The following is a 15,036-nucleotide window of genomic DNA, read 5'->3' as shown; positions in this document are numbered from 1 at the left end:
GGTGTGGGTAGTGGCAGTTGAAGCTAGTCAGAGAGACCCCATTTTCTGAACAGCCATGTGTGAGCCATACCCTTGCTGTGCAGATGGGAGACTGAGTTAGCAGCCTCAGCCAGGCTCAGGGTTGAGAGTCCCCACTGGTTTGACAGATTAGTGCTTTGCCCTTGGCCTCTGAACACACTGCTATGGGGACAGTGGTCCCCTGGAACCTTGGGCCAAAGCTAGAGTATACAACTCATGGCCTTGGACAGGGAACAACACAGTGACCATCAAGGTTGAGTCAAGGCTTTCTGATTATTTGGGGATAGGGGCAAAGGGAAGAGTTATCCTGAGGTTCAGGCTGGGAAGTAGGGCTAGGGTTGGGCTACCTGGGAGAGGCTATCAGGGCGCATTCCCTCTGAGGCTGGTCAGCCTACTGCTGAGTATAGTTGCGTCCAGGTACAGTAAAGACTGCCTCTATGAATCCGCCTGAGCTGGGTGGAAAATCCTGCCAACACATGAGTAGAACTGACAGTACTAGAGACCTTGGGCACAGGACAAGGAGAGGGTGTGAGGCCAGTAGCAGCCAGGCTGCTCCCTAGCATGGCTCAGACACCTCACTAGCCCCTCTTGTACACATGGAGAAGTGGCCATGGTCTCACTTGGTAGGTGCCCGTGAGGGTCTTTAGGAAGGGGAGCCGGGGGCCACCTGCCAGCATCCTGAGTTCCGCGTTGCGCTTGGCCCTAGTGCCTAAATAGAATGCATTGGACTTCTGCATGGACCTGCTCCCTTCCCACTCCACTGAAGTGAGAGGCAAGGGAAGTGTGGAAGGGCAGAAGCCCTCAGGAACAAAGATGGGGGAATGGGATGACTGATTCTGGTTTTGGAAGCTGGGACGGCTGCCTTTAGAATGGGTGCAGACTCAGTGAGCTGCCAGTCATCCTGATGAAGCTCAGAATAGCTCCTGATCAGTGGAGTCTAGGAGTCTCCCAAGGGGTCTTTCAGAAGCAGCTGGACATCCCTGTCCCTCCTAAGGGCCTGAGTCACAGGACTGTGCACTGGGGCCACCATCAGGCAAGGAGAGCCTTGAGAACATCCTGCAGCCATGGTGTTGAGATCCCCCACCCCATTCTCCTGTCTGTCTCCAGGACCCCACCCTCCAGGTAGAAGAATGGGAATCTGAGCAGCCCCAAAGAGAAGGCCTGCAGACACTAACATAGGGGCGTCCCCATGCTCCCTCCAGGGAGTCTGATGGCCCCCATCAAAGCACATGGGACCATCGATGCGCTATTTGGTGGACAAAGAGAGTGGACAGCCAGGGGTCCACTTGAGGCACCTTGATGGATGCCTGAACAAGAGAGGGATCAGACCCAGAAGGAAGAGAGCCCACACTCTGAGCAGAACACCACTCAGCTCCTCAGAGGCTAAAGACTGTGTGCCCCCAAAAGAGTAGATGCACAGAAAAGGAGCAACTCAAGAATTAAAAAGAATGCTTGGAAATTAGGAATGCAAGAGCAAATTAAAAGGCCAAGGGATAAGAGGTACAGTTGGGTGCATTGCCTGCAAGTAGAACAGAAAGTCAGGGGTGGACCCCAGGAGAATAAGCATGAGGATATCTGCACCCAAGCAGAGGAGCTGCGGCAAGAGCAGGAAGCAGGCTTTATCAACGCAGTTTGGCATATTTCCAGAGCTGCGGGCCGTGAGTTCACATACGGTAGGCTCGTCCAGTGCCCTGCACAGGGAGGTCCCCTGTTCCCACAACATTTTGGAACTTCCAGAGAGAGGAACAAGACAAAACAAAACACCAGGAATACAAACACAAATTCCAACCCAGAAATAAAATAGTCTTCAAGATACTGTCAGAAAAGGATTTCCACCGTGGGTTTCACATCAGACAACCATGCGTCACACTCGAGGTTTAGGATAAAAGTCTTTTCTCACTCCCAGGTTCTGAAAAAAAAAAAAAAGGATTAATTCCATCTACCCCCTTTTTGGAAGTTTCTGAGAAGACCTGGTGCTGAGGGGGAGCAGGTGTGATCAGAGTCAGGCACCTCCCAGGGCTGAAGAGCAGGGCTGACGCTTTCCTGCCAGGGTGGCCACAGGAGACCATGGGGTAGGTTGTGAGGGCACTTCAGGTTCCTGTGGGGTTGGACCCTGGCCTCCTGTTCCTAATCTTCCCAATTAATAATTCCTGGCTGCTGGCTTTCTGAAAGTCCCCTTACCTGCATCTGGGTGAGTGGCATTGGCTATTGCTCCTTCCGTCCTGTCCCTTCTTCCTCACTGTGCATACTGCTGGCTTCTGAAGACATGTTTTTGGGAAGAGACAGGAACAGCAGAGGAGGTGCACCCACAACCCCGGAGGTCACCGTGAGCTGCTTGTAATGGAAGTCCCTTCAACCTGGTGGCAGTCTTCTCGGCCATGGATCCCACCAGTGGGTCAGGTCGGCCTGGCACAGCTGAGTGTGTGTAATCAGTGGTCAGGGGACAGCACCCATACCTGACCCTTCTCAGGGTCATGGGGGCTAGGCTCCTGCTGGCATGTCTCTCCTTTCAGATACTACCCTCCTTGCCATGCTGCTGTCATGTTGTGCCCACAGAGCCTGTCCTGGGTACTGTCTGGGTCTCTCCTTGGGCCTCGAGGTCACCTGCTGTGTGTGGAGCAGGAATGGGTTCCTCTGGAGTGCGGAGCACAGTCTGCAGTGTGGCCGCCACGACAGGGTGACTCCATTCTGCAGCTGGTGGCCGCTGGGGGGGTCGTCTTCCCATTGTGGCTAGAGCTCCTTTCAGCGCCTCTGGAAGTCCTCGTGTGGCCATGGCTGTGTCTTTCTGCCCCTTGGGGTTAGTTAGGAGGGGCATTGTCGTGGGGTACCCAGTGTGTGTTTCCCTTTTGGGGAAACTGCTAAATGTTTAGCTGTGCCTCATTTTTTAAAGTCTTTATTGGGTTCTAGGTAATGACTTTTTTTTGAATTCTAAAAGCAAGATAACTGGACATTTGGGGACATGGAAAGAAAAATCACCTTTTATTAGCATCTTTTTTCTTGGCATTTTCACGTATAATTTTCTCTAAAATTACAGTTTTCCCCCCCTTCTGATTATATGGGAAATGCCAATAATTCATAAAATCATAAATGAAATGAAATCCACATGAAATTTCGCAGATATTCCAGGTGACACCTTCCATCACCTTCCAGCGTCCCTGTGCCATGGTCCATCTGTTCTGGCGCATGCCCTGTAGACACGTACCACGGTTTACTAACCAGGCCCCCATGGGCACAGGCTTATTTAGGCAGTTCCCAGCATCTCAGTTTTCAAGCAGGGCTTCATTCTGCTTCCTTATTTGTAAGTTGTTCTGAGTTTGAGTATTGGTGATAAATTCCTAGAAGTAGACTTTCTGGTCACAGGGTCTTCGTATCGTGCATTCCGGAACATTTTGTGAGGCAGTCTTTGCACGGGGTGGGGGTGGGAGGGTGGGGAGAAGTGGGGGGTGCGGGGAAGCCTTCCCAGCATCGGCTGTCCTTGTCCTTGATCAGAAGCAGAAAAAAGTCCTCTTGTCTTCTGTGGGGTTGCTTCTGGGTTAGGGAAATTGATCTTATGTTTATTGACCATTTATAGTTTTTTAAAATTCTCTTTGCATGGTTTTTTGTCTTTGCCCATTATTGCTGTTTTGTGGTGGGGGGGTTGTCATGTTTTTCTTACTGATTTGCAAGTGTTCTGATTTGCATATTAGGAATTAATTCATTTGGGAGCATGTGTTAACATCACTGCTGATGATGGACCAAGTTCTCTTGACTGAGGTGGTCGCAGGAAAGGACAGGCCCGTTTCCCACTCCACTGAGCTCCTGTAGACCCAGTGGAACCAGGGGGAAGACTGCAGGGTGGGTGCCTTTTGAGTTTTGGAGGATGAGGATCTTGGGTGACATTTGGGCCAAGACTTGTAGGAACGAGTGAGGGTCTGTTCCAAGGCTTTTTGAGGCTGAGGACACAGCCAGACAAGGGCTATGGGGTGGCCGTATGTGTGTCCCCAGGGCCAGGCTGGCATCATGGGCACTGGTGGGGGCACACATCACATGGGGTGTCCATGAGCTTTCTCAGCAGATGGGAGTTCTGGGGGGCTTCTGGGTAAGAAGGGAGGTGAACAGGCAAGCCCTCTGAGGACTGGGGCTGGGGGTCCTCAGGGTAGCCATGGGGGCCTCAAGCTACTTCCATGCCCAGGAGGTGCCAGGGCAGGAGGCCAGTGTTTCCAGGCCAGTGCGCTATGCTCAATGTCTCCTCCCCATGGCTTCTCTGAGCCTTGCCCTGAGGAATCTGAAGTATGGGCCTTGGCATGTCAGACTCTGGCTTTGCTCTTGATTTCTGGAACTCCCATGCCTGATGCCTTTGTCCTCATCTCTGAGGAGAAAACAGCAGCCGGAAGGGGGAGGGGAAAGGGGAGAGGGAGGGGTTCCTTTTCCCAGCACAGCTTCAGTCATCCCCTCTGCAGCACTCAGGGCTGGGACTTGGATGGTGCCTGGCCACAGGGTGGCTGCCGGCAGTGCTCTCGTGTGGACAGAGTTCTGGGGGATTCTGACCCTCCTGCCTTATTAATGGGATAACCCAGGTGCCCTACTGGCTTTGCTGTGAAGCTCTGGAGCAGCTCGGTGGGACCCTGTGTCCTCCCTAGACCCACAGTACTCCTAAGCTGTGTTGTACAGGGTTGTGTTGTGCCCTCACTGGGGCGACCTGTGGGCCTGGGGTGCTGTGGGGGAGAGCTTGTCCCTGTCCCCCCTCCAGCTCTGTGGCCTGTGCCTGTCTTGGGATACCCTCTTCTCTGGAAGCTTCCATCTGTCTCCCGTGATGTAGAAGTGCCCCTCTGGTTCCCTCTGGCACTTTTCTAATACAAGGCTGTTTTTGCTTGTATTTCGGTGTTTGGGGAGAGGGGCAAGCTTGCCCGTGTTTGTACTGAAGTACCTGCAGGGGAACAGGCATGCAGGGCACTGGAAGGGATCAGGCACAGGCAGGATCTCACTGCTCTGCTCCCCTCCCCTGTGGCCTCTGAGCCTCCTTCCTGGACTGAGCACGGGCTAAATCTTGCAGCCCAGGCTTTTATAGCAGTAGGGAGGGTGGGGCGACATGGTGGGACCCACACTGCCCTATTCTTAGGCAGCCTGGGCTGTGTGCCTGCTGGGCTTGTGGAGGCTGGGAGGTAAAGAGAGGCGGTCACCTATGTCTGCCTTGAGCAGACTGGCCTTCCTGAGCCCATGTACTCTCCTGGGGGAGTTAGTGCTGGTTTGGAACTATCATGTCTGGCACTTGCCTGGGCCCCTGACGTGGGCCAGGAGGGCTGGGGCACATCGACTTTGCTGCACTAAACACAGGGGTGCTGTTGAATCTGTGGGTCCCAGCCAGCCTGCCACGAGCAGGCCACCTTGCTTATGCCCAGGCCAGCGGGCGCTTGTCTTGGCAGATGCCAGTGTGGGGGTCAGGAGGGAAGACTTGCCAGAGGTGGCTGCCACGCGGCCTGGACGCCCCTGCCCTCTGTGGTCAGCGGTGGCTGGGGGCCAGGCGGGATGACTAGGCAGGCTTCAACAGCCACTTTCATTGTTTGGAGTTTGGCTTGACTTGAACTTGGAACAGGATTTTGGTGGTGTGCTGGTGTATTTCTCTGCTCTCTGGATGTGTGCTAATACCCTGGCGCCCAGCCCTGTGTGGTCCTCAGCCCACCTCCTCCTCCTGTCCAGGCAGCTCTTTCTGCCTGGCCTCAGACCTGCTCCCCGGTGACCTAGTAATCCAGGGCTACCCTGGTGCTGGCTTCCAGGAGAGCACTTGACCTCCAGCCTGACCCCTACATGTCTTCCTCGCCTGCCACCCACGGCTTCTTCCCTGACCACCTCAGGCTGGTTTACAGGGGGTATTGGGCAAGTATGTGAGGAATGCAAGGTGAGCCCTACTGGGTCATGGGCCCAAGCCTGGCCCTAGCCCTGCTCCAACCCCTGTGTTTACATCTTTGCCTTGTCATGGTGGATTTGGTGCCCACTCAGGTGCTAGTATCAGGGTGAGCGTCGAAAGGGGGCCAGGCTGTCCTCTTTTCCATGTGAAGGACGCAGGTATTATGTGTTGGGCGTTTCTCTTCTGTGGTGTCAGGTAGTGGGGCAGCAGTGGTGGGGCAATGGTGGGTTCTGGGCTTTCTCCCTCTTTGGGTCCTCCCTCTGCTGCTGGGGCTAGGAGGGAGGCAGAGACCCTTGCCCTTGGAAGTTGGAGCTGACTTGCCTCTGAGCCAGCTTCAAGGCCGCTTGTGACAAGTCCGCTCTAGGCCAGTGTGGAAATAAGCTTCTCTCCTTTCCGGATGTGCCTGTCCTCTCTTGAGGGGTAGGGTGTAGCTAGAGCAAAGGCTCTGGAGCAGGCTTCCTGTGTCAGATCTGGATTTGCTTTCTGTCTCTGTAGAACGGGGATGTCTAGACACCTGGAGGGCAATTGCAGTGTGCTGAGGGGGGCTGCTTGTGCTGTGGACTTGACTGCTGGCGTCACCCCTAGACAATGTCACCTCTGGTGCCAGAGGGAACAGGAATGGGGTGGGGTCGCTGAGCCCCAGGACTCCAATGGCTTGTTCTTTTCCTTCCTTCCCCTCCTGTGTGCATGGAGCTCCTGGCCCAGTGAGGTCTCAAGGAAGCACACGGAGGCCCTTTCTGCCCAGCTCAGGGTGCGCCAAGTGAGGGCCCATTGGCCTGGCTCGTGCTGAGCCACATCACAAGTCCTGGTGTGCAGGGGCAGCTGGCTGCTATGGGTGGGATTGTGCCTCTGTCCTCTGTGTCCTGGACTGTGTGCAGTGGGGACCACTGGCTGCAAGGGACCGTGTCAGCCTGTGCTCCAGTGGCTCTCACAGAAAACCTGCCCCGAAGCCACTGCTGCCTCCCAGCCCCAAGTCCACTTCCTCTCCTGTCTCAAGCCTTTGATGGCCATTGTGATGAGGGTTCCCTGAGTGCTGTCTGCTTGGTTCCAGCCGAATTTCAGTTGTGTGGCAACTCCAGCTTTCCCTCTTTCTGACCCTGCATGGGTGGTGACCACCTGACATTGGCTCTCCAAGAGAACAGAAGTCTTCTTCAGGTCCCTCCCTAGTCGGTTCCACTAACAGCAGCAGCAACTTCACTTCCGTGGAAAGTTTGCTTACATTCCAGGGGGGAGCCTGATGTGGTGGGTGTGCCTGCTGTTGGGCTGCTGGGCCCCTGGATGCGGCCCTGGGAATGGGGGGCTCACTAGGGCTGGAGGGGTTGTGGAGCTGACGCTGCAGGCTGGCTGGTTCTCTGGTGGCTTCTCTTTGGGCCTTACAGGTAGCTGAGTGGGTCGGACCCTCCCCTAATGTGAGCAGAGCCACTCGTGCTTATATAGTAGTTGTGCAGAAAAAGGGGCTGAGAAGAGGTAGCTGCTGCCCCTATACAGACGGGATCACAGACACTCCGTGTGAAAAGTTCATTACCACATCCCACATGGGGAGAGCACAGTTCCAAGTGTGCCTGCGTGTGGCTTTCAGATTACCAGACCACCTTGCCAGAACCTGGAAGGGGCAGCACACAAGCCCTCACGGTCCTTCCTGTCCACCCCTCCTGATCCAAGATCGTGCACAAGGTGACTGTAACCCTGTAGCGCTCCACTTTGGTGCATGGGTTCCTGCAGTCTCCACTGTGTGGGACTTGTGGTTCGTGTCCCAGGCAGGAGCTCCTGCTTCCTTGCTGGCATGTGATGATGTTTGTGTGTACACACCTCAGATCAGTGTGATGGGGGCCAGTCAGATCATCCAGGTTGTTGTGTGTATCTGTACTTGTTCCTTGTCGTGGCTGAGCTGTAGCTCCTTCTGCAGATAAGGCAAGTTTGCTTAGCCACCCGCCATTGTTGGACATTCAGGTTGCTTCCCGTGGTTGGTGATCATAAGCAGTGCTGCTGTGAACTGTCCCAGTCCCGTCTTCGTCACCCCACACAGGCGGTAGACTTTCTGGGTCACCCAGGGGGTGCACGCATGACCTGGGAGGACTGTGCTGCTCCTGAGGCACCAGCCCCTCCCGTTCCTGCCATCAGTACTGGGCTTCTCTGCAACCTCTTCAGCCCTTGTTAGTACACAGGCCCCCCACCCCGTGGGAGTGGCGCTGCCTTGTGTTTTCCCAGCTGCCCACGTGATTCTCACCCTCCTTTCCTTCTTTGGGGAAGTGTCTTCTCAAATTTACTGTTGAGTTTTAAGAGTGCTTATCTGTTGTGGATGAAGGTCCTGTGTTGCTCTGCGATTTGCTCATCCTCCCTTCCAGTCTGTGGCTTTGACTTTCCATTATTTACTGGAGTCTTCTAAGGCACAGACATCCTTACTTTTGATGAGATCTAGCTCGTCCGTTGTTGTCTTCTATGGACTGCCCTCTCCTCAACTGGCTTTTCTACATGTGACACTGAGGTCTTGCTCCTGCTGCTTCCTGGAAGACTGTCCAGTCTGGCACATGCCCCTTTCTGTCTGCCATGCGAGCTCCTGGGGGGCCAGGGTCAGGCACGCAGGTTGGGCTGAGCACCTTTCTGTGTCCTTCTCTGGAGCTAGCAGGTGTGCATGTGGTGAAGCTGGGAGGCAAGGAGAGAGGAGTTCTGATGCCAACTGTTTCACTAGGGTTGCTTTTAGGCTTTAAGGATCCATTCTCCAAAACTGTCCTTTGCACCCTCTTGGGACATGGATATGTCACCAGTGGAAACACTTGAGCCAGCCAGGAGCCTGGTTACCAGGTCCCTTATCTTTGCCCAGACATCAGAGCTCATCCAGTTTTTTGAAAGTAGTATTGCTTCTTGTACCAGTTTGACAGAAATGCCAGGAAAGTAGACAAAGGGTAGGGTAAAGTTAGCATTGTTGTGACCCTTCACCTCAGCTGGAAGGCTGTCAGGAGCACGTCCTGGTGCCAGAGGCATGTCATCAAACTCTGTCTGAAAGTTGTGTTATAAGCTCCCTGGGAAGATAACAAGATGAAGTCATAGCCAGGAAAACAGTTCATGGGAGAAGTGAGAGAGTACTTGGGTCCTGGGCTTGTTATGGCCATTAACAAATCTGGTGACACCCTGGTTTCCTGATGTGGTCCTGGTGTGGTCCCAGGGGGAGTGATGAGTAAACCATGTGCCAGATGCTGTGTGCTAGCAGAGAGTGAGGGGAATGGTGAGGGTTGACTGTGGTGGCATGGGGGAGTGTCTGTCTCCAGGAGGTGACAAGTGAGCAGAACCCCACAGGTCAGGAGAAGGAGTCCAGGGAGAGCAGGCACACTGCAGCCCCGAGGTGGGCATGAGCTCCTGTGCTTACAGCGTGGTTAGGGGCTGGCGCGGCCCAGCAGTGCAAGGGTCACTGGCTGGGGAGGCGAGGGCAGGAGCCAGTGGCTGGCTACATGTGTGCACACACAACTTACACATCCTGTACACACAACTACCCACATACACACTCATACACGCTCACACAACTCACATGTACTCATAGGCACACCCTCATATGTTCACATTCATGCACGTATGCACAACTCCCATGCACTCGTACAACTCATACATATACATACACTTGTGCACACACATATGCGAATATACACACACACTGTGTTTTGCACACTGTGCTTCGCCTCCTTTGGAGATGTCCATGTGTGGGCTGGACAGTCCAGACTCTTAAGAAAAGCAGGAAACGCAGGTGGGTTAACTGCCGGAAAGCTTTCTTTGCCCACTCGATTGGAGGTTTGTGGATAACATTTTTCCATAGGTGCATGTGGCATCTGCCTATTGTAATGTCATTAAGGAGTTTGTGGAGATCATCTTCATCACTGGTTTTCTGGGTATAAAATGGGTATGAAACTATTTGCTCTGGTCACCTTGCTGGGTTAGGAGGACCTGTTGAGATCGTGTACGTAGGACACCATCCAGGGAGTTCTGGTGTGGAGATGTTCTGCTGCTTTGACTGCGCTCCTTCTGGTAGCCAGCATTAAGCCAGCTGTTCTGGATTTTAAAATAAGATTAATTCTGTCTCTGGCCTTTCAGACATCTGAGGAGATTTGGGGCTCTCCACCTTGACGTCTCAGTGATGTGAAGGCTTTCTCTTTTCTTCAGAAAGTCCACCTGGGATGCCATTGTGCCCTGAACTGAATACCGTGTCTTCCCTTGTTTCCCAATGAGGTGGGCAGGGTCAGAGGCCTGGAACACTGGAGAGGATATCCTGCCAGAGGAGCCGCTCTCAGGGGCCAGCTCTTCCCACAACCCGGCTCCTTCCTTCCGACAGCCTCCCGAGACACTGGGGACCCTGCTGTTTACCTGCTGTAGGCACTGGTCTGTGCAGTGGTGTCTGTGCCTCTGGCTGACGGTGGGATCTGCCCTGCAGTCTGTAGAGCCAAGGTCTGAGGCAGAATGTTTGTTTTCTGAGATACCCAGCTCTTCTCTTTGTCCTGGAGGTGCCTCCATTCCTGTGGGCTCTCTGAGAAGAAGGAGGGAGGGAGAGCAGCCTCTCCGGCAGGTCTGGTAAGCGGGTGCTTGCTGAAGTCAGCAGTAGCCGTGCTGGGTTTCTTCCTGAGAGTGCTCCCTCCAGGCATGAGGCCTGTGGGGAATGGCTCTGACACCCTGTCCAGGTCCTGGCCAACCTTGGCCGGCGCTGCCCTTGCCCCTCCTGGGGACAGCACCACCTTGGAAACCTGGAGCAGCAGGATGGCAGGGAGGCAACTCTGATGCCCACCTTCCCCCAGGTGGCCTGGCAGGGAAGTCGAGCTAGTTGTATGCTTGTCCCCATGGTGGTACAGATGTCTGAGCGTGAGGAGGTGCGTGGGACACCTGTGCTCTGGGGACGTTGGGACGTCAGGCCATTTGTGGGGAGGCTCACCCGCCGTTGGAACCGTGCGGTGTTGGCTGAGCGCATCATTGAGCTCTGGAGGCATGGCCAAGCTGGGCAGCACCTGGATGGCGTAGGAGGGACGGGAGGGTCCTGCATCCTAGTCTTCAGGGCAGGGCCTTGGTTGTCAGGGTCACTGGGCTAGGCTGAGGACCTGAGGTGACAGTGCCAGCACAGGTGGTCACCCAGGGCATCTGGGCAGCTATGTGGCAGCCTGGGTGTGGCCCTGTTAGCTGAGCCCCATGCTCACACCTGCTCCTGCCCCCTGCCTCTCTCGTCCTGCCAGCCTAGACCAGACTGGCCCTACTACCTTCTCTATACAAGTCAGGCTTCTGGGCATGGCTCTCCCTCACTCACAGCCTTTGGAGGTTCCCACAGTCCTCAGGCACAGTGCAAATCTCAACCTCACTGCCTCCTGTGTCTTTAGCCCTCTCCACATGGCTCTCTTAGGGGTAGGATCTCTCCTCTGCACACTCTTCTTTCCAGGGATCTGTGTGTGCTGTTCCCTGCACAGACCTTTCTTTTCCTTGCCCTCCCAACTCCTCAGCCATCAACCCTCTCCCATCTGGACCCTTCCCCACAGCATGTTGGGGTCGGATACACATATGTGTTTGGGGCTGGGTGAGCCTGCTCACTGCCCCACTCAGAGCTCCACGAGGTGCAAGTGCACTTTTGTTGAGTGAGTGAAGGGCACGAATGTGCAAAGCAGTGAGTGTGGGCAGAGCGCCCTCCCCCCAACACACATACCACATGTAAACCATGCGTGCTCCTTGGACAGGCTCCCTGAGGAGGTGGTCTCATTTACCAGGGAGCAGTACTCTACCTGAGGCTGCGTAGCAGTGTGGGGAAGCCAGGTGTACCCGCAACAAGCCCAGTGCCAAAATGTGGTTAAACTTGCTCTACGTGTGGGGCACCTTCAGCCTGGCTGCATGTCCACTGCCTGTAGTAGGTGTTGGCTCATGGAGAGAGTGCCAGAAAGTCAGAATTACAGTGTTCACATTTCAAAGTCAGATGTCCCCAGGAGCCTGCAATTCACATTGGAGGGTAGGGGGTGAAGCCATCTCCCCTAAATTGGGAAGCAGCACACGTGCTTTCCTGTTCAGGTTGTTCTGCCATTTAAGGGGTGTGCGGACTGCTGGGAGGCTGCTGCTTACTCCTGGACTCTCCCGAGGCTGAGTGTCAGGCCTTCCTCCCTGTGGCCATCACCCAGGGCTCCTGGCCTCCAGGGGAGGACAAGCATTCTTGGTGGCCTGCAAGGCCTCAGCTTGGTGGCAAGCAGAATGCACTTGTGCCTGTGTGCAATGGGAGGATTGGGGTTTTCAGTGGCAGGCAACAAAGTGCTGATGGGGTACAGGTCTTCTCCAGAGTGACCACATCAGAGAGACATTTTTTCTGTCCTCTCTTCTTTATTTAACTCCTTGCTGGTCTGCCTGTCTCAGCACATATTCTTTGTGTGCCTTCATTGTGCCAGGCATGCTCTCCAAGTGTGGAATGTAGCACCAAGGAAGCAGTACGAACCCAAGCCCCGTGAGCTGGCCTTTCCTGGGAGTGGGGAGAGCCATCAATTCACTCCTGTGCAGCTCAGCCCAGCCCGGCACTGACTGGCGCTCCGTCCATGCTTATGAGAGAGGTGGCGGAAGGATGGTGCCCACCCAGCACACTTGCTCCCTCCTGGCGCCCACCACATTTGCAGGCAGAATACCTGTTCTGTTGTGGCTGCCCTGTGTCTCCCATCGTTGGGGGAGCAGTGAGTGTGCACAGTAACTGGCCGGGGTCTGACTGCTGCGGCAGGAGGCATCTGTGTGATGCTGGCTCACTATGGTGGTGTACTTGGGGCACCTGGGCCCTGTCACTCCAGTCCTGCTATGGTATTGGTGTTGGAGGCAACCTGCAGGAGCCAGGAGAGGAGACAGGGTCCTGGTGGAGCACCTGGAGGAGGCAGGAGCAGCACACAGCTGTGTGGTCCATGTCATAGTGCCTGACCCAGAGCAGGTGTCACAGGCACTTACACTGCCTGGCACTGGGCCTGTTGGAGTCTGGTTACCTTGGATGGACCATCCACCTGTGCCCAGAGGACCCTAGCCCCCGGGCAGATGCCATGGGTGCCCTTCTGCTGCATTAGCCCTCCCCGGGGCAACATTGTGTCTTAAGGATGGGGCTCCCTTCCAGGCAGGTCCATGTGTTTAGCGTCATCATCCAGCCCTTGTGTGAGTGAGGGAGCACCAGGCAGCATCCTGGGACAGAAAGAGCATACTGAAGGGGCCACTGCGGTCCTACAGTGAGAGCCCAGGGGGCTTCAGCCAGGGCAGACCTACCCATTGATGCACTCTATAGATAGCCTTGAGGACCTACTGGTAGGTGGATGTCTCCTGAGGACACAGGAGGGACCATGCAGGAAGGACAGGCGAGTTCAGGGAGCCTGTCAGGACAGGTGGAGCGAGGAGGCGTGGTGGGATTTGTCATCGACTGCTGTGCTGTACGTGACTCACTGGAGGGGTCCAATCTTGTAAGTGTTCGTGTATGTGTGTGCACATGCACAGCCACGGATCCCTCTCCACAGTCAACGAAGTGACCCCACCCATCACCCCCTTGCAGGTGACCCTGGTACGCCCCTCTCATCATGGATTAGTGACATTTTTCCAGCCACTTATAAGTGAAACTCACTTATAAGTATAGACTCGCAGTCCCCTTGGCACGAGTCTGCAATCGCCCATGTGGTTGTGTGTGTCAGGAGGGCGTTCCTCCATGGCACGGTCAGGCCTCGGCTGGCCCATCTGTCCGCCTGCTGGTGGCCATGAGGCTGTTTCTCATGCTGGCTGTCACAGGCAAAGCTGCTCTGAACATACGTGTGCAGGTCTGTGTACAGACTCGCACTTTCTCTTCAGTGGATTGCCTGGGTGGTACGACAGGCGTTATGTTTAACATTTTAAGAAACTGCTGAACCAAGTGATGATGCCAGCCAGTGTGTGAGAGCCCAGGAGCTCGCTCCTTGTCAGCTCTGGGTGCAGTTCTGCGGTTGGAGCCCATCGAAGGCAGTAAAGCATTGGCTCCAGCAGATGTAGTCCGCCTTTCCTCGGGACCTAATGACCTCTGGCATCTATTTTAATAGGGCAGATTTTGCTTTGTGGTGAGGAGGATCTGCTCAGACCTTTTGCCCATTTTCTACTGGGATTTGTCTTGTTGAGTCATAGGGGGCATGGAACATTCTAAATGCAAGTCCTGTGTCAGGCAAATGCTTTCAGAGGGGGTCCCATGGCCTGTGGCTTGTCCCCAGGCAGCTGGCTGGGTGCTGTGGGCTCCCAGGAGGCCTGCTTCTGGCTTCAGAGTCCCCAGGTTCCATTTTGGATAGCCTCTCTTGCCACGTCTTCAGGTTCATTCATCCTTTTTCTGGCTGCATTCACTTGGCTGTTAATCCTACCCAGAGCACTTTTCATTCACAATGTTGTAGTTTCTATGTCCAGAAATTCAGTTTGGATCCTTAAAACAAACGTTCTCTGTCTCTCTCGAATGTGCTAAGTATTTCCTCCAGCTTCTGGAACAGATGGGGGATGAGGTTGTGCTGACTTCACGTTGTGTTCTCATTCTGTTATCTGGCCATTTTGGGGGTCTTTTTCAGTCAATTGCTTGACTCTTAGCAATGGAGTACATCTTCCTTCTTCCTTGAAGACTTGCCATTCCCGACTAGCTGCAAGACCATGTGAGCTCTGCCTTTTTTGATGCCACGTGTTTTTGTATGTTTATACCTATTCTTGAGCGGTGTTTCTTGGTCTCCCTTTGGAAATAATTGATCCTCTTCAGTTCTTGTCCATGTTCTTTGTTTGCTGGAATTATGGGCGCTATTTCATGCAGAGCAAATTCTCCTCACTGCTGATGCTAAACTTCTTATTACTCCTGATACTGTAGGTTAAGTTTTTCCACTCTGGCTCGTGGCAAAGGGACTCCTTTCAGCCCTTCATGAGCCTCGATGACTGTCCCTCTACCCCTCCCAGGTGGCTCATCCCACCCATTGTAGTTCCCCTGAACACACACTCTGGCTGGTATTCAGCCAAGGACACCATGGGGCCCTCAGCACATCCACACAGCCCTCTCCTCTTGGGTGCCCTGCCCCCCAATCTTGGCTTCTCTGGCCTCCTCAGATGCCCAGTGGAGACTCCTCAACTCAGGGTCCCCCTGTGGTGCAGACTTACCTTGTCTGCTCCTGTCCCCGTGGTCACTT

At 54.5% G+C, this 15,036-nt stretch overlaps 1 protein-coding gene across 2 annotated transcripts in view; it reads left to right on the top strand.

Moving 5' to 3' along the window:
* The window catches only part of MOB2 (MOB kinase activator 2), a 78,267-nt gene that overhangs the window by 32,363 nt on the left and 30,868 nt on the right, over positions 1–15,036 (top strand). Inside the window, exon 1 of one of the 2 annotated variants that reach the window (XM_041773726.1) lies at positions 10,098–10,456. The exons of the other annotated variant lie outside the window; for it this stretch is intronic. Coding sequence (XP_041629660.1) covers positions 10,113–10,456 — 344 coding nt within the window. The 5' untranslated portion in view covers positions 10,098–10,112. Of the gene's footprint in view, positions 1–10,097; positions 10,457–15,036 lie in introns of those variants that run through there. 2 annotated transcript variants of the gene reach the window in all.

Source organism: Vulpes lagopus, chromosome 11, assembly GCF_018345385.1.
Source record: "Vulpes lagopus strain Blue_001 chromosome 11, ASM1834538v1, whole genome shotgun sequence".
In the NCBI taxonomy this organism is placed as follows: Eukaryota; Metazoa; Chordata; class Mammalia; order Carnivora; family Canidae; genus Vulpes; species Vulpes lagopus.
The sequence above is the reverse complement of the archived record's forward strand: the minus strand, read 5'-3'. Positions and strand labels throughout refer to the sequence as shown.